The sequence below is a fragment of the Manis javanica genome, chromosome 2 (assembly GCF_040802235.1).
Source record: "Manis javanica isolate MJ-LG chromosome 2, MJ_LKY, whole genome shotgun sequence".
In the NCBI taxonomy this organism is placed as follows: Eukaryota; Metazoa; Chordata; class Mammalia; order Pholidota; family Manidae; genus Manis; species Manis javanica.
Genome location: NC_133157.1, coordinates 691850 through 709672, shown reverse-complemented (window position 1 = coordinate 709672; position 17823 = coordinate 691850). Strand labels below are relative to the sequence as shown.

The 17823-nt window shown below is 65.5% G+C and overlaps 4 protein-coding genes across 23 annotated transcripts; 3 read left to right on the top strand and 1 right to left on the bottom strand.

The window, feature by feature from the left end:
• Nucleotides 1–427: 427 nt before the first annotated feature.
• Nucleotides 428–11857, bottom strand: RNF208 (ring finger protein 208). 5 transcript variants are annotated; one of them, XM_073221218.1, is made up of 3 exons: nt 11719–11857; nt 2114–2803; nt 428–1906 (listed from the first exon to the last, which is right to left on the bottom strand). In XM_073221218.1, exon 3 carries the CDS (start codon nt 1387–1389, stop codon nt 592–594), a length of 798 nt encoding a protein of 265 aa, XP_073077319.1. In that variant the 5' UTR covers nt 1390–1906; nt 2114–2803; nt 11719–11857; the 3' UTR covers nt 428–591. The 5 variants fall into 5 exon arrangements, with proteins under 5 accessions (XP_073077319.1, XP_073077316.1, XP_073077315.1 ...); XM_073221215.1 differs by lacking the exon at nt 11719–11857 and adding an exon at nt 6212–7289; XM_073221214.1 differs by lacking the exon at nt 11719–11857 and adding an exon at nt 4681–4817.
• CYSRT1 (cysteine rich tail 1) lies at nt 5255–5806 on the top strand. Its single transcript, XM_037007562.2, has one exon. The coding sequence runs from the start codon at nt 5255–5257 to the stop codon at nt 5609–5611; it is 357 nt and encodes a 118-aa protein (XP_036863457.2). The 3' UTR covers nt 5612–5806.
• On the top strand, nt 7274–8438 carry LOC108389040 (uncharacterized). Its single transcript, XM_017647607.3, has 2 exons — nt 7274–7691; nt 7781–8438. The coding sequence occupies exons 1-2, from the start codon at nt 7306–7308 to the stop codon at nt 8397–8399; spliced, it is 1005 nt and encodes a 334-aa protein (XP_017503096.2). The 5' UTR covers nt 7274–7305; the 3' UTR covers nt 8400–8438.
• On the top strand, nt 9164–17670 carry SLC34A3 (solute carrier family 34 member 3). 16 transcript variants are annotated; one of them, XR_012124798.1, is made up of 16 exons: nt 9164–10115; nt 10807–10917; nt 11192–11281; nt 11642–11770; nt 11852–11995; nt 12068–12179; nt 12246–12441; nt 12553–12642; nt 12737–12821; nt 12899–13066; nt 13143–13259; nt 13348–13456; nt 14180–14289; nt 14682–15041; nt 15471–16915; nt 17422–17670. XR_012124798.1 is itself a non-coding variant. In XM_037007546.2 (15 exons), the coding sequence occupies exons 3-15, from the start codon at nt 10845–10847 to the stop codon at nt 15236–15238; spliced, it is 1980 nt and encodes a 659-aa protein (XP_036863441.1). In that variant the 5' UTR covers nt 9168–10115; nt 10566–10649; nt 10807–10844; the 3' UTR covers nt 15239–15252. The 16 variants fall into 16 exon arrangements, 15 of the variants coding, with proteins under 15 accessions (XP_073077181.1, XP_073077184.1, XP_073077187.1 ...); XM_037007546.2 differs by lacking the exons at nt 15471–16915; nt 17422–17670 and adding an exon at nt 10566–10649 and having other exon boundaries at nt 9168–10115; nt 14682–15252; XM_037007545.2 differs by lacking the exons at nt 15471–16915; nt 17422–17670 and adding an exon at nt 10543–10649 and having other exon boundaries at nt 9168–10235; nt 14682–15252.
• Nucleotides 17671–17823: the final 153 nt, after the last annotated feature.

Sequence of the window (17823 nt, the reverse complement as noted above, 5' to 3'; positions counted from 1 at the left end):
ACCTGACCATGATCTCAGCCAGCTTGTGTCCCAGCCCCAGCTCCAACGGGCCCAAAGTCTATCCTCACACAACCTCAGAGGGTCGGGTGGGTACCAGGAGCCAGGCACACTGAACTGTCCCCCACACACTGGCTCCCATGTCCAGCAGCCAGTGCAGAAGATACGTCCTCCCAGTGCCCAGCTCAGCCCATTAGTCCCGCGAAGTGCTCACAGGCAGCTGGCTCTGCATGAACGTGTGGGCATTCACCTGCACACACACACACCCTCCCTGTTGGGCCCAACCCTCCTGAGCACCATGCCTGGCCCCCAGAGAGCAGAGCAAGCTGACCCCAAGCAGCAGTGGGCCTCCCTCTGGTGGCTCCAGGCTGGACCCTTCAGCCCTGGGCACAAGCCACAGTAGCAGGCTTCAGTCCAGGGGACACGGTGCAAACTTTGGCAAAGAGTTTTAATGGCAAAGTTGGCTGCAGTGACAATGCCACACGGTGGGGGCCAGAAGCTGTGGTGGGTGAGGGGTCAGCGGGCAACAGGTAGGGCCAGATCCCTGAAGAAGCGGCGAGCAAGGACCAGCAGGCGGTGGCAGGCGGGTGGGCACTACATGATGGAGCAGGCAGATAGTGGGTTCCTCACGTGGCAGGTGCACGCAGCCCCACAGTACTGCCGGAAGGTCTGGTAGCAACTGCCCTCAGGCTCACCCCCCCACTGGCCACCAGATGGGGCAGTCAGGGCCTCGGGTGGCAGGCGGCTCAAGATGGACGTGTTGACGGCCAGCGCAGCCAGGCCGTAGTCAGTGAAGAGCACAGTCTCACGGCGGCAGGTGGGACAGGAGATGAACTTGTACTTGGGGCAGGACTCGTAGAGGATCTGCAGGCACTGCTCGCACACAGAGTGCAGGCAGGACAGCACGCGCGGCCGCCGCTGGGTGACGTTGTATGTGTGCCCGCACGTGGGGCACTCCAGGGGCTCACCCACAGCTGGGGCTGCTGCCGTGGGGGCCCCCGAGGCAGCAGGGCCAGGCCGCATCACGTACTGATTCACGATGACCTCGTCCGCTGGTGCCACTCGGGGGAAGCCCAGCTCCGCGCTGCCCTTGCGGGGCCTCCGTGGCAGGGGTGGTGTGCGGGGTGCCCCTTCCAAGGCAGGCATGTCCCCCCCACATGCCTGGTTGACAATGATCTCTGTGTCTGAGGGCCACGCGCGCTTGGGTGCCGGAGCAGGGGCAGGCCGAGGTGCAGGTGGGAAGCAGGGAGCAGCCGTTTGCAGCTCGGGGAACTTCTCAGGGTGGACAATCTTCATGGCCTCCATCTTGAGGATGACATGGGGGCCCTTCAGGCAGGACATGAGGAGGCCCGGCCAGCCACTGCCCGCCTCGGGCCCAGGGTCAGCCGGCATCCGGCTGTCTCCAGTCAGACTGGGTGTTCGGGTGGGTGGGAGCGTTGGGTGAGGCCGGGGGGGAGGAGAAGGGGCAGCATTCTGGTCCTGCCAGGCCTGGTGGGGACCCCGGCCGCCCCGTGGACTCCTGGGGGCAGCCGGTGAGACCTGGGGGGGCAGGGCCCCCCCCAGTGGCCACAGTGACTTCTCTGATCCAGTCCTGGGAGGAGGAGGAAGGGGCGGGGGGCGGGGGCTGGGGGGTATGGGAGGCTGCGCTGGGCCGGAGGTCTGGCCTCGGGGCTCACCCAGGGTCTCTGGCTGCAGAGGCCGGCAAGGGGGCTGGGGGGACGCTCCCCCTGCAGCCGAGGTCAGCAGTCCCCGGGCCGGGACATCCGGGCAGGCAGGGGCTAGGTGGGCCCCATGGCTCCAGGACAGGGCGCCGAGGGAAGGCAGCTAGGCTGAACCCTGGCTGCAAAAGGACGCGGGCCGCGGGCTCGGCGGCGGCGGCAGCGAAGGAGAGGCCTGGACCAGGCCCAAGCTGCAGGTGAGAGACCGCGTGAGGGTAGCGCCCGGGCCCACCCTCGCCCCCACCCTGCCCCCACCATGCCCTGCACGAAAGACCCGGAGCCCGACCTCTGACCCTGACCCTCGCCGGACTCGGGACCCAGCCCCCTCCCAGCCCCGCCCCCAAGGCCCGACCCCAGCCCGGGTGGGAAGAGTGGCCGCCCCGCCCGCCCGCGCTCACCTGCCCCAGCCTGGCGTCTCCGGGCCGCGCGCGCCGCCGCCGCAGAGGTTGTCTCAAAGGCAGGCCCGGATGCAGTGCCCGCGCCTCTGCCCAGTGGCTGCGGCGGCGACCTCCGGCGATGGCGCGGCGCGGCGGCTCCCGAGGGCTCGGGGTGCTGGGCGCGGGGCTTGGCGCGGCGCGGCGCGACGGCAGGTGCGTGCGGAGCGTGGCGCGCTCTGCGGCGGAGGCGCGGGGACCGCAGTGCGCGCGGCGCCCGCCCGCGCCCGCAGCGCCACCCCCAGTCTGGGGACCCGCGCGGGGTCTGCGGGGCGGGGCCAGTCTCCCGGCCGCCCCTCGATCCGCCGCGGGCCTGGCGCCCGCTCCCGGGGTCGCCCTCTCTGCTCAGGCTGCGTGCGGGTCAGGACCCCCACGTCGCCGCTCCTCCAGTCCCCTCCATCCCTGTCCCTGCCTGGCTGACCCTGGGTCTTAGTCAAGCCCCCCGCCCCATTCTGGGAGGAAAATCATGCTTTTTGCAGCCTGAGGCCTCACAATGCCACAGGGAGGGAAAGGAGGGGAGACCCAGAAAAGCTGGTTCCCAGGGTCCCACCCGGAGAGTCAGGATCTCTGCTGGTCCCTCGGCTGTGCCCAGTGGGAATGCCTCCCGACGTTTTCCACTGGCAGGTGCACCCAGGCATGCCGAGCAGTGTGACCCTAAGAGGACGAGCAGAGTTAGGCAAGCAGGTATCGGCGGGGTGGAAGGAGGGAGGAGGTAGCTGGTTCCAAGGACAGAACTGCGGGAGAGATGGGTGGGGTGAGGGGTATGCGGAAAGTCAAGCAGCTGGACGCACCACGGTGGAGTGGCCCACAGAGGACACCATAGGCACCTACCCACGGTGGGGTGGCCCCTTCTGGCAGCACGTCGGGTCAGCACGTGTCCCGTCCTCCTACAGTTGTGAGGTAACCTGACCCCATGGGGCCCAGAGGCCCAATTCCTTTGCGTTTCCTCCCTAGTCTAGGCTTCCCTGCTTTCCTGGGATACAGCCTCTGCCTGTGGGGAGCCCTCAGCTGAGAGGGAGGACGGTGGACATTCTGGCAACTACAGGGCAGGGGGCCAGGGCTGCAGGGGCCTCCAGAGTGGCCACCCATTGACCTGCCACGGCCTCCACATGACATGCTGGCACTCCTGGGACCGGCACTGGACCCGGCGCCTGAGCCGGGACAGGCCCAGCCCCTTATGGCCACAGCCCTCTCCTTTGTGCAGGCCTAGCCCCAGATCCTCCAGGGCCGTGGAGACCAGAAGTCGGTGCTTCTGGTGAGGGAGCCCACGTGGGGATGCAGTCCCTGGCCCAGGGGCCTGACTTTACTGCTCTGTGGGACCTCGGGCCCGCGCTTGGGCCTGCTTCCTCTGGGTGTGAGAGGTGTGCAAGTGCAGGGGCCCGGTGGAAGGGGCAGCGAGGGCCTGTGGGGCCCTGGAGTGAAGGTGGGGTCACTGAGGCAACCCCGGCGGGAGGAGGTTTGGCTGGGGGTGCAGCCTTAGCCACCAGCTCCTCTCCTCTTCCCACCGACCCGTTGGGCGTGCACCCAGGCAGGCACCAGCCTCCAGGCCCCACCCCTTGCCCCGCCCATAGGGATGAGGTCCTGCCGCGTGCAAGTCCCCGCTTGGAGCCCGCGCATCGTGAGCGCGGAGTCAGAGCTGGGGCGGCCCCAGCCGGGCCCTGGACCGTCCGAGACCAGCAGACCCCGAACCTTGTCTTTAAGGAAACCTCCGTGCGCGGAGGCTTCTGGGGATTTAAGTTCCCACAGACCGCCCCCACGCCTGTTCCGCGCAAGCGCCAGCCTCAGCCTCGCAGCAAGGGGCGGAGTCTGAGGGGGCGGTGGGCGGGGTTACAGGCGCCTGCGCAGTGGACCTGTGATGTCCGCCTCCCGGTTTCTCCCACATTGGGTGCTGCGTTGGTAGGACTCGTGTCCGGACCGGTCTGACAGGCCCCACACAGGCCACCCCGGTCACCCCGGCTTTTGCGCCACGTCTGATTTGATCACGTCCTTCCTGGGAGGAACCCCGGGCGCCAAGGACTGGGGTTGGGTCTGGGTGGCCCAAGGGGAGCTCCCCAGCGCCAGGCCCGGGCCCAATGGTCACACCCACCGTTACCCCAGCACAGCGACCCTGAGGGGCAGGTGCCACGTGCCGCCTTACAGATGAAGGTGGAGAGAGAGGGGCTGGGGCCAAGGATGGGACGCTGAGGGGGTTTGTGGCCCCCAAGCCCACCAACCAGAGTCAAACTGCCGTTTCAGAAACTAGCTAGAAACGTCACTTTTGTATGAAGCCCATGTTATCAGTTGTAAGTTTTACCCGCAAAGGTGTGTAAATCAGTCATTTTTTTTTTTATCGGTTAAAAAAACGGAAAACCTCATAGTGATCTGTGCTCTCAAACACCTTGGACTCTGCCTGCCAGGCTGGAGTTGTGGGTTGCAGTGGGGACCTCTGCCCTCTGCCCTCTGCCCTCTGCCTCTCAACAGGGCTTTGGGGCTGTGATGGCTGGGGCCCCGACCACCTTGACTGGGACCTGAGGGCCTGACCCCAGGCTCACCTCCTGTCCTCCTTGCTGGCCGACCACAAGTCCTGGAGGGCACAGGACGCGCCCCAGATGCATAGAGGCTGAGTCACCCAGCCAGCAGGGCCCCTTGGGAACCCAGGCCATGGCTGCCACCCACCTGTAAAGGAAGGGTGGGCACCCACTGTCCTGAGAAGTTGAGGCCTCCTGGAATCTTATGAACCCCATCTTTGAGCCCCGCCCCATGGCTCCACCCGTCCGCAGGAGGGAAAAGGCCTGCCAGTCGCCCAGCTCACAGGCACTGGGACCTAGCCCACAGGACGAGAGGACAGCCTGCCGCCATCACTACTTCAGGTGGGTCCTGGGCAAAGGGGCTGCCCTGCCCTGGGGCTCCCCACCTCCCAGCTCCACACAGGGCACTGCCTGGCAGGAGGGTCGCTGGGGGACACTGGCCCTCTCAGCTCACCCCCAAGCACACGCTCACAGACTTAGCACACTCTGGCATCTCCACAGCCAGGCTCTTCCTGGGGTGGGGGCTTCCCTGGGCTGCAGCTGCTCCCCTCCACCAAGCCACTGTTGTTTCCTCTGCCCACTGCTGCCAGGCCAGGCCATGGATCCCCATGAGATGGTCATCAAGAACCTGTACACCCATATCAGCATCCCCCGGGCTCACCTGCGGCCCGACCTGGGGCCGGGGGAGGCTTCCCGCTCAGAGCTACCGCCTCTGCCTGTGGGGTCCTGCGCCCCAGAGCCCATCTGCCTCCTGCGGCCCACTGATGAGCTCCCAGGGCCCAAGGGCACAGAGGGGGCCTGGCAGCGCCCAGCAGGGCTGGGCTGTGCCAGCCAGCCACCTGTGGGGCACGGGGATGACATCGCCCACCATTGCTGCTGCTGTCCGTGCTGTTCCTGCTGCCACTGTCCCCGCTTCTGCCGCTGTCACAACCGCTGCTGCTGTGTCCTGTCCTAGCCCAGCCCAGGGCCCTGCTCCAGCGGCCACGTGCGGGTGTTGCCACTTCCCACCTGGCGGGGCACCTACCCACCAAGCCGACAGCTCAGCCGGGGCCCCAAGCAAGAGCCCGGGGCCGTGATAGCAGCCCCAGGGACACCCTTGACCACCTCCTTCAAGGCCCAGGACCCAGGCAATAAAGCGGAGCAAACTTTGTGCAGGCGACTCCTCTCCTTTGCTGCTGTGCCCTTAGGAGGGGCCCGGGCTGGACAGCACCACTGGCCCAGCATCTGTGGGGTAGGGACCTGGGGATAGGGACGCCACTGCCTCCCGACAATAACCTGCACTGCAGGACTCAGGTCTGTCCAGTGGTGGGACAGGAGGGGCAGGAGGGGGTCCCAGCTAGCCCGCCCAGACCTGGGTTCGAGCTGCCTTGTGTTCCCTAGGGCCGAGGGCAAGCCCGGGAGACCTGTCAGCCTGTGTGTCAGACAGCCACAGGGTGCTGAGCATGGACCCAGGGCCGAGCCGAGGAGGGCTTCTGGGAGGAGGGCCTGGCACTGGCTGGTTTCTGGGAGTAGGTGCCAGGACTGAGTCCTGCCCACCCGTGAGTCACCACCCTACCTCAGCTGGGGCATTTTTCTGGTTTCCCATGAAGCATCCCCTTCCTGAACATCTGCTGTGTGGTGCCCAGGCCTTGCTGCTCTCTCGCTGTCCTGCCTCTGGGGCCGAGAAGATACTGGGCCCGGAGAGCACTCAGAGACTGCGGTCTGTCTGGGCAGCACAGCACACCAGGTTGGGGCGTGCAGGGAACCGAGCTCTGGGAGGCCCCACTGCTGGGGTGAGGCCGGATGCCAGAGTGGGGAGTGAGAGGTGAGACAGTGCTGGGCACCCTCACATTTCCGGGGCTGGGCAGAGGTAGCCAGAGGAGGAAGTTGAGCTGGCTTCACAGGACAGACGGGTCCTCGTGCTGGTCCAACCCTGACCCTCGGTGGCGGCCACCCAGCAGGACAGGTCTCTGAGCATGAGCGTACGTGTCATTGGCCTGACGGAGCCAGGACTCGGGTGTGCCAGGCTCCTGGCCCCTGCCCCATGACCAGCCCCATCCCAAGCCAGCCACAGAAACCCATCTGACCAGTCAGGAAGGCTGTGGACAGCCAAGGCAGTAGGAGGAAGGAGGGGCCCCCTGCCTGTGGCTCCCTGCCAGGTGGGTGGTGAGGTTCCGGGGGTCCTGACCCACCTGACCCTCCTCAACACACCCCATCATCCAATACCTGTGTCCCAGTCACTGGGTTGACCCTGGGGCTAGGAGCAGAAGCCAGGGGAAGGTATCTGGGGCTGGCCACAGAGCCCTGTGCCTCAGCCGGTGGTCACTGCGTGTGCCTGAGGCCTCCTTGGGGCCTTTTGGGACTGGCTGTGGCCCGAGGATAGAAACACACCAGACTCAAACCAGGCAGGGACAAGGCACTTGGACACACATACCGTAACAGCTGTAGAGCAGAGCCCTCAGGACTCCAGGCCAGTGCAGGTCCTGGCAGGCTTCCTGAAGGAGGTGATACTCAAACTGACATCTGAAGAATGGGCATCAGCCAGGTCAAGGCCAGAAAGTTTTCCCAGTGGAGGGGGGGATAGGAAAGAGGTGTGGGGTGGGGGCCGGCCTGGGTATGGAGTGGGGGGTGGGGCAGAGTGGGGGATGCCTTATCTTCCTACAAGTTGGTATGCTGGTGGATCCAGTTGCAAGCCCTTTGTCGCTGAAAGGGGAGCCCAGGCCTGCACAGCCACCACCTGCCTCCCTGCTGACTCGTCCGTGCTTGGCCAGTAACGCGAGCCCCAGGGAGGGAGCTGCAGGGTCCCCTGGGTCCACCCCGACCCCGGCCACTTGCAAACCAGGCATAGCCAACGATGCAGGTAAGAGAGAACTGGGGTTCAGGCAAGTGCAGGTGTGGGTGCACAGGGGCCACAGGGAGGGCCCAAACATCAGGACGGGGTGCTGCCCAGCGGGCAACCACAAGAACCCAGGCTGGGCCCAGACATTGGTGTCTACAGGCCACTGGCCACCACCCACTCTCCCAGCTCTGCAGAGGCCTGGGTTCCTGTCCTCCAGGTAGGCTTCCAGTTCTGGGGTCCCAACAGTAGAGAACAGCTACAGAGGTGGGCAGGGTGGGCTTGAGCTCCACTGCATGCCTCCCCCAGGATGCTGCAGCCAGAAGGATCCCAGGCCTCTGAGCTGGGACAGCTGCTGGGACCCGGCGGGGTGACTGCATCATCTGCTACTCGACCTATGACCTTACCGGACACCTGCCACGCCGCCTCTACTGTGGCCACACCTTCTGCCAGGCGTGTGTATGCCAGCTGGACATGCCGGCCCATGAGCAGCGCTGGATCCCCTGCCCTCAGTGCCGCCAGAGCATACCCACGCCCCGTGGGGGGGTGGCCATGCTGGACCTCGACCTGGCCACCTTCCTGGCGATCAAGGCCGAGCGGGAGCCGTCTTGAACAGAGCCCCAGCCCCCTGCCCCCCTCAAAGGCAGCGCAGCCATCACTCAGCAGCCGGCTGGGCTCTGCCCCAGCTTGGGACCCCAGCCCCACTTTCCCCAGCCCAGATGCTGCTGCTGGGGCTGCGGCCCCCTCTGCTGGGGCCCCCCAGGCAGCCCTGAGGTCTGAGCTCTGGCCGCTGCCACTCCTGGCGGGGAGTTGCTGCCTGTGGCAGGCGTGCTTCAGAACTTTTGCTGGCAGGACAGCCTGCCTGGGACAGTCTGGGCACAGCAAACTGGGGTCTTCCCCTTGTGGATACCCACTGGCCACAGCCTGAGGGTGGCGGCTTTGCTCACAGTACAGTGAGACTGTTGGATGCCGGTGTCTTCCCTCCTTGCCTGGCGGGCATTTCCAGGCCCTGAGCGAGCCTGGCAGGGTTTAGCGGGGTGGGGGGTGTGCTGCTGCCCCAGTCGCTTGCAGACCCAGCCCCGGCCTGGACTCAGCTCAGAGGTGGTTCCTAAAGGGGTCTGGGGGCCAGTCCCCCAGTCTCTGGCTGCAGGCTGGAGGGACAGGGCCTGGCTAAGGCCGTTCCTGGCTGTGCTTGGGCACATGCCCCCTCCCATGTAAAACGTCCCATAGGTGTGAGCCTGTGAGCCAGCAGAGGGGAGCCGCCTCCTGGCCTGCAAAGTAGCCCTGCTTGGTTCATTCAACAAAGGTCACTGAGCCGCAGAGTGTGCACCATTCCAGGAGGGTCCCCTGCAGGCACAAAGTTACCTGCAACTGGTGTCCAAGGAGAGGGCTCTGGGTGAGGCAGCTCTAGGCCCAGAGAAGGTGAGGACCTGCCTGAGGTCACACAGGTCAGTAGGGCCACTCCCACACTGGACCCTTTGCTGGCCCTCAGCTTCTCTCTGCCTCCAAGTGGCCACCACACAGACAATTCAGAGGGGCCAGAGCAGGTGCTATGGATGCAGACATCCCCAAAGTCAGCCTGCAACATCCCCATCCCTGCTTGGGCAGGAGCATCATTCAGGAGCCCCTGGGAGGGCCCGGGAGGGGAGGGGGAGGGGGAGGGGGAGGGGAGGGCCCAGGGAGGGGAGGGCCCACCCCCACCCCCACCTCCACCCCCACCCCCACCCTGGACGGTGGATGGCCGGACGAGAGCATCTGCCGAGAGGACTCTCAGAAACCTCCCCCTTCCCTGGGACAAAGTCTCCCGTGCACACAGCAATCGGTGGTAGGAGGGCCCCTGGGGAGACTAGGCCCGAGGGGGCGCAAAGGGGCTGGCACTGGCAGGCCCAGCTCTTCCTCCTGGCATCCCAGGGGCAGGAAGGAAACTGACCCCAAAAAGGGGCATCCCACAAATGGTGGGATAGTTAGGACCCAGCTGGGGAGAAAAGTGGGCAGGTAAAGTCTCCTGGCCCCAGTGGGGTTGGGCAGTGGGCTGTGCAGCAGACGGGCCCCACCTTGCTCCCCTGGCAGTGGAGGCCTGGTGCCCTCCACGCTTCTGGGAGCTCTACCCAGGCCACCCCAGCCTGAACCGGGATCTGAACTGGATGACCTCGGGATTGGTGCCCCACCCGCCCACCTGGTGCAAAGGGCTTCCCTCCCACCGTCTGACCAGGGTAGGGAGGACCTTGATGCAGTCTGCGGAGCTCAGGGCAGACCTCCCTAGGGGCCCACCTGCCAAGCAGACCTCCCACCCTGCCTTAGGCAGGTGTCCGGGAACGTCACTGCCCCGGCATGTGCTGGTGGAAGTCGAGCCCCGAGGGCCTGGGCACTGGCCTGCAACACCCCTGGCCTAGCTCCAGGCCGGTCCGGCGAGAACTGCATGCCAAGAGGACTGGGTTGGGGGCCGGAGCACCTGCGCGAGGGTGAAGGGGGACCTGGACAAGGCAGGTGCCATGGCTACAACCAGTACCCCTTGGGGGCCTTGACTCCTGGGTAAACATTAATGGGGCTCATACACAGCAGGTCATGTGCGCCCAGTGGATCTTTGACCTGCAGCTGCTTCTGTCCTGTGTCTCCTCCCTGCAGGTGCCCCCTCACTACACAGGTAGGAGCTCCTAGGACCAGGCGGGGGCCCAGGGACACTGGGCCCAGGGCATAAGCCCCCAACCCAGAGCCTCCAGGGCTGAGGGAAAGAGAGCAGCTTGGGAACAAGCAGGAGAGAGAGGTGACAGGAAGCCCCCAGAACCCAGTCCCCGGGAACTAGGAGGGAGTCAGGATGGAGGATGAGGTGGGGGCTCCAGACTAGGTGGGCTGAGGAGGAGCCTTGAGGTGGGGTGGGGGCACCTGAGCCCCTTGCCCTGCCCCCATCACCGGGGTGGGGTCTTTAGCCAGCAGAGACGTCACTGTTTGGTATCAAATGCCAAAGTCTAAGCTGGGACCATCTGCAGTGTCCCTGATGACAAAATAGGAGAGGTCCTTGGGTTCCTGCTCCAGCCCCTACTGGCTCACTCCCCAGCACCCTGTGCCCTCAGCCACCCACACAGCCTTCTTCCAGCCGACCAGCGCGGGAACCAGCGAGCCAGGGCCTCCTCAACGCTGCCCCCAAAACTGGACGGGGCTCACCTGACAGCTGCCTGAGGTCACTATAGCCAGCCCCCTGCAGATGGAGGAAGGGGGAGATCACCAAGGCTAGCAGGGGGTGGGAAGGCTGGGCAGCAGCCAAGGACTCAGGTCAGAGGACCCCAGGGCCTGGTGGGGCAGGGGGAGATGAGTCTGACCTGCCCTTCCACCAGCAGATCCGGGCTTGGCTTGGGTCTTTCCCTGCCCAAAGTCCATGCCGAATTCCCTCGCAAGTGGCCAGGCCCTCCCCACTCTTGGCCTGGTGGACCGGAGTCTGGGCAATGCAGGTACCAGGAAACCCCCAGCCCAGGCCTCAGCCCGCCACCCAGCCCTGATCCACTGCTCTGGATAAGTGGGCAGAGGTGCTCCAGCCGCCCCCTGGAGGGCCCGTGGAGCTCCTGACAACTCTGGCCCAATAACTGGAGGCTCCTTTCCTCCTGTTTCCCGCTTCCGTCTCTCGCCTGAGCGAGTGCCAGGGTTCCCCCCACCCACTTTTGCCCCTACCTGGAGCTATCCAGGAAACATCTGGGTCCCTGGCTCTAGTGACCCCAAGCCCTGCAGGGCCCTGCAGTCCTGCCCCTGCCTTGGGAGAGGGAGACACAGACCCCTGGGCCCTCCCCCAGCTAAAGGACACTGACCAGTCCTGGAAAGGTAGGTGTGGAAGGTAACTGGCCAGATGGGGCCCTGGCTCCCCAGGGTCTGAGTGTGGAGCACATCCTTGGGGAGAGAGAGCAGGGAGGTGGTTTGCCCCAAAAGGCCACATGGAGACCCACCGCCATGCGCACGACCGCCGTGGGGACCCAGCTTGGCTGCCTACAGCACGCCCGCTCAGCCGCCCACCTCCCCTGCCGCCCCTGCTGGCTGGGGCGCTTCTGGGAGGTCACTGGGGCCGTCTGCCGGGTGCTCCGCAAAGAAACAGAGGAGGGGCCCCCAGACCCTGCCCTGCGGGAAGAGGAGAAAGGGGCCCAGCAGCGGCAGGGCTGGCTGAGCACAGCTGCCCGGTGCCCTCAGAGCTCAGCTCGGCCAGCAGGGTGCTCCGGGCGGCAGTGGGCTTCCTCAAGGCCTGTGGGCTTCTGGGCAACCTGTACCTCTTCGTCTGCTCCCTGGACATCCTCAGCTCGGCCTTCCAGCTGCTGAGCGGTGAGTGAGTGGCTGGGCAGCTGGGCATGGGGTGGGCAGCATGCCCTCCATAGCCTCAGCGCACCTCCCTCCCGGGTGTAGGCCAAGTGGCTGGAGACATCTTCAAGGACAACGTGGTGCTGTCCAACCCCGTGGCTGGACTGGTCATCGGTGTGCTGGTCACTGTTCTGGTGCAGAGCTCCAGCACGTCCTCCTCCATTGTTGTCAGCATGGTGGCTGCCAAGCGTAAGTGCCCCCACCCTCCCGGGACGGTGGTGGGCAGGTGGGCACGAGAGGCTAACACAGCACCCCCAACAGTGCTGACCGTCCAGGCTTCTGTGCCCATCATCATGGGCGTCAACGTGGGAACGTCCATCACCAGCACCCTGGTCTCGATGGCACAGTCGGGGGACCGCGACGCGTTCCGGAGGTAAGTGGGGTGTGGGGGCCGGGTCTGCCCTTGCCGCAGGGGCTGAGGCGGTCCTGCTGTGCGCAGGGCCTTTGGTGGCTCCGCGGTGCACGGGCTCTTCAACTGGCTCACCGTGCTGATCCTGTTACCTCTGGAGAGTGCCACGGCCCTACTGCAGGAGCTCAGTGCGCTGGCCCTGGGCACTGCCAGCCTGCCAGCCGGGGTGCACACTCCTGACATCCTTAAGGTGCTGACCCAGCCGCTTACACACCTCATTGTGCAGGTGAGAAAGGCTGCCGCCCTCCCAAGGCCCCTCGCCTGGGCATGTCTGAGGAGAGGGGGGCGGAGGGGCCAGGGCTGTGTCTGGCCCTGCACAGGCAATCCTGTCCCACAGCTGGACACTGACGTGATCATGCACAGCGCCACAGGCAATACCACCAACAGCAGTCTCATTAAGCAATGGTGCGGCACCAGGGGGCCGACGGTGAGGTGCCTCTGACCCCCGGCCTCTAGCCTGCTGAGTTACCAGCCCCATCTGCTTGGGGGTCGTCCTGAGCCTGTCCTGCCTCACCTCCCAGACCTCGGGGAGCGGCGACTGCGGAACAGATGCCCTTGGCCCCTGCCCGGAGCCCAGCAGCTCGGCCACCGTGGAGCAGCTGCCTTGTGAGGCCCCGCGCACGCTCCCAGCCCCCACCCGCCCTGCACACTGGCCCCCATTTACCCCTGCCCCCTGCCCGCAGGCCGCCACCTGTTTGTGGGCACGACGCTCACAGACCTGGCCGTGGGCCTCGTCCTGCTGGCCGCCTCCCTTCTCGTGCTCTGCACCTGCCTCGTCCTCATCGTCAAGCTGCTCAACTCTGTGCTGCGTGGCCGCGTCGCCCAGGCCGTGAGGACGGTCATCAATGCTGGTGCGGGGGGACACTCGGATGGATGCGGGGGGGCCCAGGGAGGCCAGGCCGGTGACCTTGCTCCCACCACCCCCAGAATTCCCCTTCCCATTTGGCTGGCTCAGTGGCTACCTGGCAATCCTCGTGGGCGCCGGCCTGACCTTCCTCCTCCAGAGCAGCAGCGTCTTCACAGCGGCCATTGTGCCCCTCATGGGTGAGCATGATGGGAGCGCCCAGCCTCAGGAGCAGGGGCTTAGGGCCCCATGGTGACCCCAGGCTCCCCCAGGGGTCGGGGTGATCAGCTTGGAGCGGGCGTATCCCCTCTTCCTGGGCTCCAACATTGGCACCACCACCACGGCCCTACTGGCTGCCCTGGCCAGCCCTGCGGACAGGCTGCTCAGCGCCATCCAGGTACCGCGCCCCCACCCCTCCTGGCCCCCAGCCCCTCACACTCCCAACACCAGCCCTCAGCTATCCCTTGCCCTCAGTACCCTCTGGTCCAGCCATGTGGGCATCCTGGTCCATCCTGGGACGGCTGCCTGCTAGGACCTGAAGCCCCACCTCGGGCCCCAGGGGACCTCTGGGCATCTCTCAGACCCCCAGCGACCTCACCGGTTCCAGGACTGTGTGGTCCTGGGGTGCCCTCGCCTTTCTCTCTGTCAGCCCCTCCCTAACTTCCTTCAAGGGACACGGTCTCCTCCGCCCCCCGCCCTGTGCTCCTGGCTGGGTTTCCTTTGAAGCCTTCCACCCTGGAGGGCCTTGGGCTTTCTGTTCTGCCACCTCCAGGATGCCCCCCGACCACCGTCTAATCCAGTAGGCCCCTTCTTGGACAGCATGCCATCTTCCTGCAAAGCGCTGCCCCACCTGTGCTGGGTGCTCCCTGCTGCCCCGGCCCCTGTCCCCATTCTGCCTCCAGGATGCCTCTCTCCCATTTAGTCCTGCTGATTCCCTGAGCCACCCCCTCGGTGGCCCAGTGCCCTGGCTCGCACTTCCTCCCCCCCACCTCTGCCTGGGCGCCTGGGCAGGTCCGGCTCCTGAGAGCCCAGATGTTGCCAGGCTGCTGCCCACAAGAAGAAATGAGCCCAGCTGGTTCTCCCCGCCCCCACCTGCTCTCTTGCCTCTGCTCTATCTCAGCCACTCAGACTCTCCCAGTGCAGAGCCCTGCTTGCTCCACTCCCTCCGGGAAGCCCTCCAGACTGCACCAGCTGCACCAACACCTCAAGTCCAGCAACCCCTGGAGGGGGGTGTGTTCCCTCCGCGTGGGGCCCAGCACCTCCTCCCCTTCAGAGCCAAGCCAGAGCCTGGGACTTGGGTGGTCATTCCCACCCAGGGGTTAGAAAGGGTCACCAGGCCTGAGGCACACACAAGCTAAAGCCAAGCCAGCCAGGATTGGATCCATGCAGTCACCACACTGGGATGCCAGGCTGGGCTCCCTGCCCCCAAAGGTGGGGGTGGGGGCTGCGGAAGGAGCCTGCCTGAACCTGGCCGGAACCTGCTCTCCCACTTGGCCCATCTCAGCCAGTGGTCAGGACCCCAGACAGGCTTCAGACTCAGTGCCCTTTCTGCAGAGGTGAGGAGAGGCGGGCGTCCCGGGGAGCCCAGGCTCCTGACCCCTGCCTGGCCTCCTTCCCTCTAGGTTGCCCTCATCCACTTTTTCTTCAACCTGGCTGGCATCCTGCTGTGGTATGTGGTGCCCATCCTGCGGCTGCCCATCCCGCTGGCCAAGGGCTTCGGAGACCTGACTGCCCGCTACCGCTGGGCGGCCATCGCCTACCTGCTCCTCAGCTTCCTGCTTCTCCCACTGGCTGCCTTCGGGCTTTCCCTGGCTGGAGGCACGGTGCTGGCTGCCGTCGGGGGTCCCCTGGTAGGGCTGGTGCTCCTCGTCATCCTGACCAACGTCCTGCAGCGGCACCGGCCGGCCTGGCTGCCCAGCTGTCTGCGGTCCTGGGCCTGGCTCCCACTCTGGCTCCATTCTCTGGAGCCCTGGGACCGCCTGGTGAGCCGCTGCACGGCCTGCAGCTCCCCTCAGGCCACCACCAAGGAGGCCTACTGCTACGGGAACACCGAGGTCCTGGCATCCCAGCAGTTGTGAGGGGCAGGCCCCCCACCCCACTGACCTCTGGGTGTCCTAGGGGAATCCCAGGAGCAGAGGACTTCTGGGTGACCTGGCTGGCTTTCTTTGCAAATAAATGAGGCCGAGTCCCAGGTGTGGGTGGTCTTCACTCTTAGACAGGGGATACCTGGGGAGGGCCCCAGCCCGGCTCCAGGAGGGTTGGAGATGGACGTGCACTGATACTGCCCCCTAGCAGACAGTCGGGGACCTGTGGTAAAAAATGCGTGGGCACCTGCTGTGCTGGAGGTGGGGGCAGCTCCCCGCGGATCCCGAACCCCAGGCTGACTCTCTCTCCGTGGTCTCCCGGCACAGAATCACCAAGCAGCATCTGGTCGGAGCATAGAGACTTCCTGAAGCAAGCAGCTGGGTCCAGGGAGGCAGTGCCTGCAGGCTCCCACGCACCCTGCCCCCAAGGATGCATGCCTGGAGGCCCACGTGGGTGTGGGCAGCCTGCTGTCAGGGCCCTGAGTTCCGCTGGTGTGTGGGGGAGTTAGGAGGGGATAGAGTGAGGGCCTGGTGGCCTGGAGGTGACACCCCCAACCCATTCTGCCCACCTTCTCCAGGCTGGGTGAAGTTCCAGGGGAGGAGGGAATGGGTGTCAAGGGTGGGGGACCCCTCGGTTCCTGGCTGGGCCGGGCCAGGCAGGCACTCAGCGGCCCAAGATCCACCAGGAAGCAGGTCCTGCCCTTCACCCCTGGCCCCACTTGCACCTGGAGCCCACATTACAGGCAAAATCCCTTGGCCACAAGGCAGTGGGCAAAGGCCACTGGTCCAGGTGAGGGCAGTGAGGCCAAGCACTGTGCCCCACCTGGGGGTGCACTCAGGGCTCCAGCCACCCCCACTCTCCCTGCAGCCCTCGGCTGTCCCACACTGTGGGGCTTGACTGCTGGCAGGCCACCAGACAAGGAGGAGGCTGCCGCCCTGCCCCTCCAGCCCAGGGCTGCCCACAGCCCCAGCCCAACAGCCCCATGCCACGGGGGAAAGAAAGCTTTGAGTAAATTCCATCTGTCACCCAGATTCACACAGGGCGCGGGACACACAGGCACAGACCAGAGGCCAGACAAGCTGACCCCAGTCACGGGTCTGGTTTGCTCCTTCTTGGTGGGCTGCTGTGGCCGGTCACCTCCTCCCAGTCCAGGGGCACTGGCATGATGTGGGGGCACATTCCCAGTCCCTCGGGTTTGCCTAGCCAGTGTGAATGGTCAGTATGAGGCCTGAGAGAGCCCTAGGGCCAGTTCTTGTCCAGGGCCCTCTCCTTTGACCTCCCTGCAGGTTCCCCTGTCCTCCCAGCAACCCACCAGGCCTCTGAGCCTGGGGCTCCCTGCCCCTCCCAGGAAGTAGCCACCTGTTCTCAGAGCCAAGAGCACCTCAGAGGACCGATTCCCGGGGGCAGTCTCATGCACTCCAGCTGCCCCCACCCCAACTTCTTTGCCCTCAGATGCTCCTGGGGCTCTGATATTAGCCTCATGGTCCCTCTGAAGGAAGTCCCCAGAGGAGAGGCTGCTGGGGGTTCCCTGGGGAGATGGAGAGGGCTTCTCCTCCCCACAGTAGGGAGGGGGTGAGAGGAGAAGGAAGCACTCCATGCACCTCTCCTTCTGGGGCGGGTGAGGCCACCCACAAAGGCTGACCACTGGGTCCTTTGAGGCCGTGAAGGACTGTCTGCCTGCTGCCCCTGCCTGGCGGTAACACAGCCTCCCGCTGGGACCATGGACACCGGTAAACAGAGCTGTCGTTGTGGACGCCTCCAACGGCAGCAGGTGTGGTGGGGGGCTGGGTTCCCATTCCTCCCATGGCTCCCGCCTGGACGTCCCTGTGTGGCTGCCCGTCCACAAGCCCCCCACTGGGGCCGGGACCCTGGCTGGCCCTCCCGCCCATTCAGGCCTACACTGCCACTGTGGCAGGAACATCTAGGCTCAGGGTGGGGACCTGCAGTGCCCCCCATCCAGCCCTGCGTAGCAGCCTTGTGCCCTCCAGTGTCCACCTCCCAGGAAAGTAGGGGGCTGGCAAGGCAGAACATCTGGTGCCTCAGAGAGCTCTGGGCTCACACCTAGGAGGGCAGGTCTGTTCTGTTACCTATAAAATGGCACCGCGCTGAACTCCCAGCTCTGTGGGCACTGGTCACAGGAATAAGGGGGCCTTTTCCACGAGGGGGGTCTTAGGCCCCACAGGCTGGGGGTGTGAGGAGGGAAGGCTTTGACGACCTCCTTAAAGAGCATCTGGGCACCTGCTCACGGGAAAGTCCGAGCCGCTCCTTTTCCCACAGATGTGACTGCTGCAGAGCTGGGGCCTTACTGACTGCTGCTTGGGCAGCGAGGCTGCTTTGCCGGGCATGGTGAGGACCCCAGGATGCCAGACAGCAGCCCTGCACACCCCGAAGCCTGTGGGGGCAGCCTTGCTGGACCAGCCTGCAGGGGAGCGAGCCTGTCCCTGACCTGCACTTCCACCCGCTGACTCACCCTCCGGGTCGGACTGCAGTCTCGAGGACCTAGGCTGCAGACCGCTCTCCAGGGGACTGCAAGGCTAACCGGTGCGCCAGCGCGCTGCTTGTCCAAACGATTCCATCCCCGGGTTAAGTTTCAGTTGTGTACCGTCATGCGTTGTAATACCGCAGTGTGCCATGACACCGCGGTATTGCGTATTCCAGGGCCCAGAGGGAGCACATTCC

Coding starts and splice junctions, on each gene's coding strand:
- RNF208 (XM_073221218.1), bottom strand. CDS start 1,389: ATGCCGGCTGACCCTGGGCCCGAGGCGGGCAGTGGCTGGCCGGGCCTC.
- CYSRT1 (XM_037007562.2), top strand. CDS start 5,255: ATGGATCCCCATGAGATGGTCATCAAGAACCTGTACACCCATATCAGC.
- LOC108389040 (XM_017647607.3), top strand. CDS start 7,306: ATGCTGGTGGATCCAGTTGCAAGCCCTTTGTCGCTGAAAGGGGAGCCC. Junction 7,692..7,780: donor CCTGGGTTCCTGTCCTCCAG/GTAGGCTTCCAG, acceptor TGCCTCCCCCAG/GATGCTGCAGCCAGAAGGAT.
- SLC34A3 (XM_073221067.1), top strand. CDS start 11,392: ATGGAGACCCACCGCCATGCGCACGACCGCCGTGGGGACCCAGCTTGG. Junction 11,771..11,851: donor GGCCTTCCAGCTGCTGAGCG/GTGAGTGAGTGG, acceptor TCCCGGGTGTAG/GCCAAGTGGCTGGAGACATC. Junction 12,442..12,552: donor TTACACACCTCATTGTGCAG/GTGAGAAAGGCT, acceptor CCTGTCCCACAG/CTGGACACTGACGTGATCAT.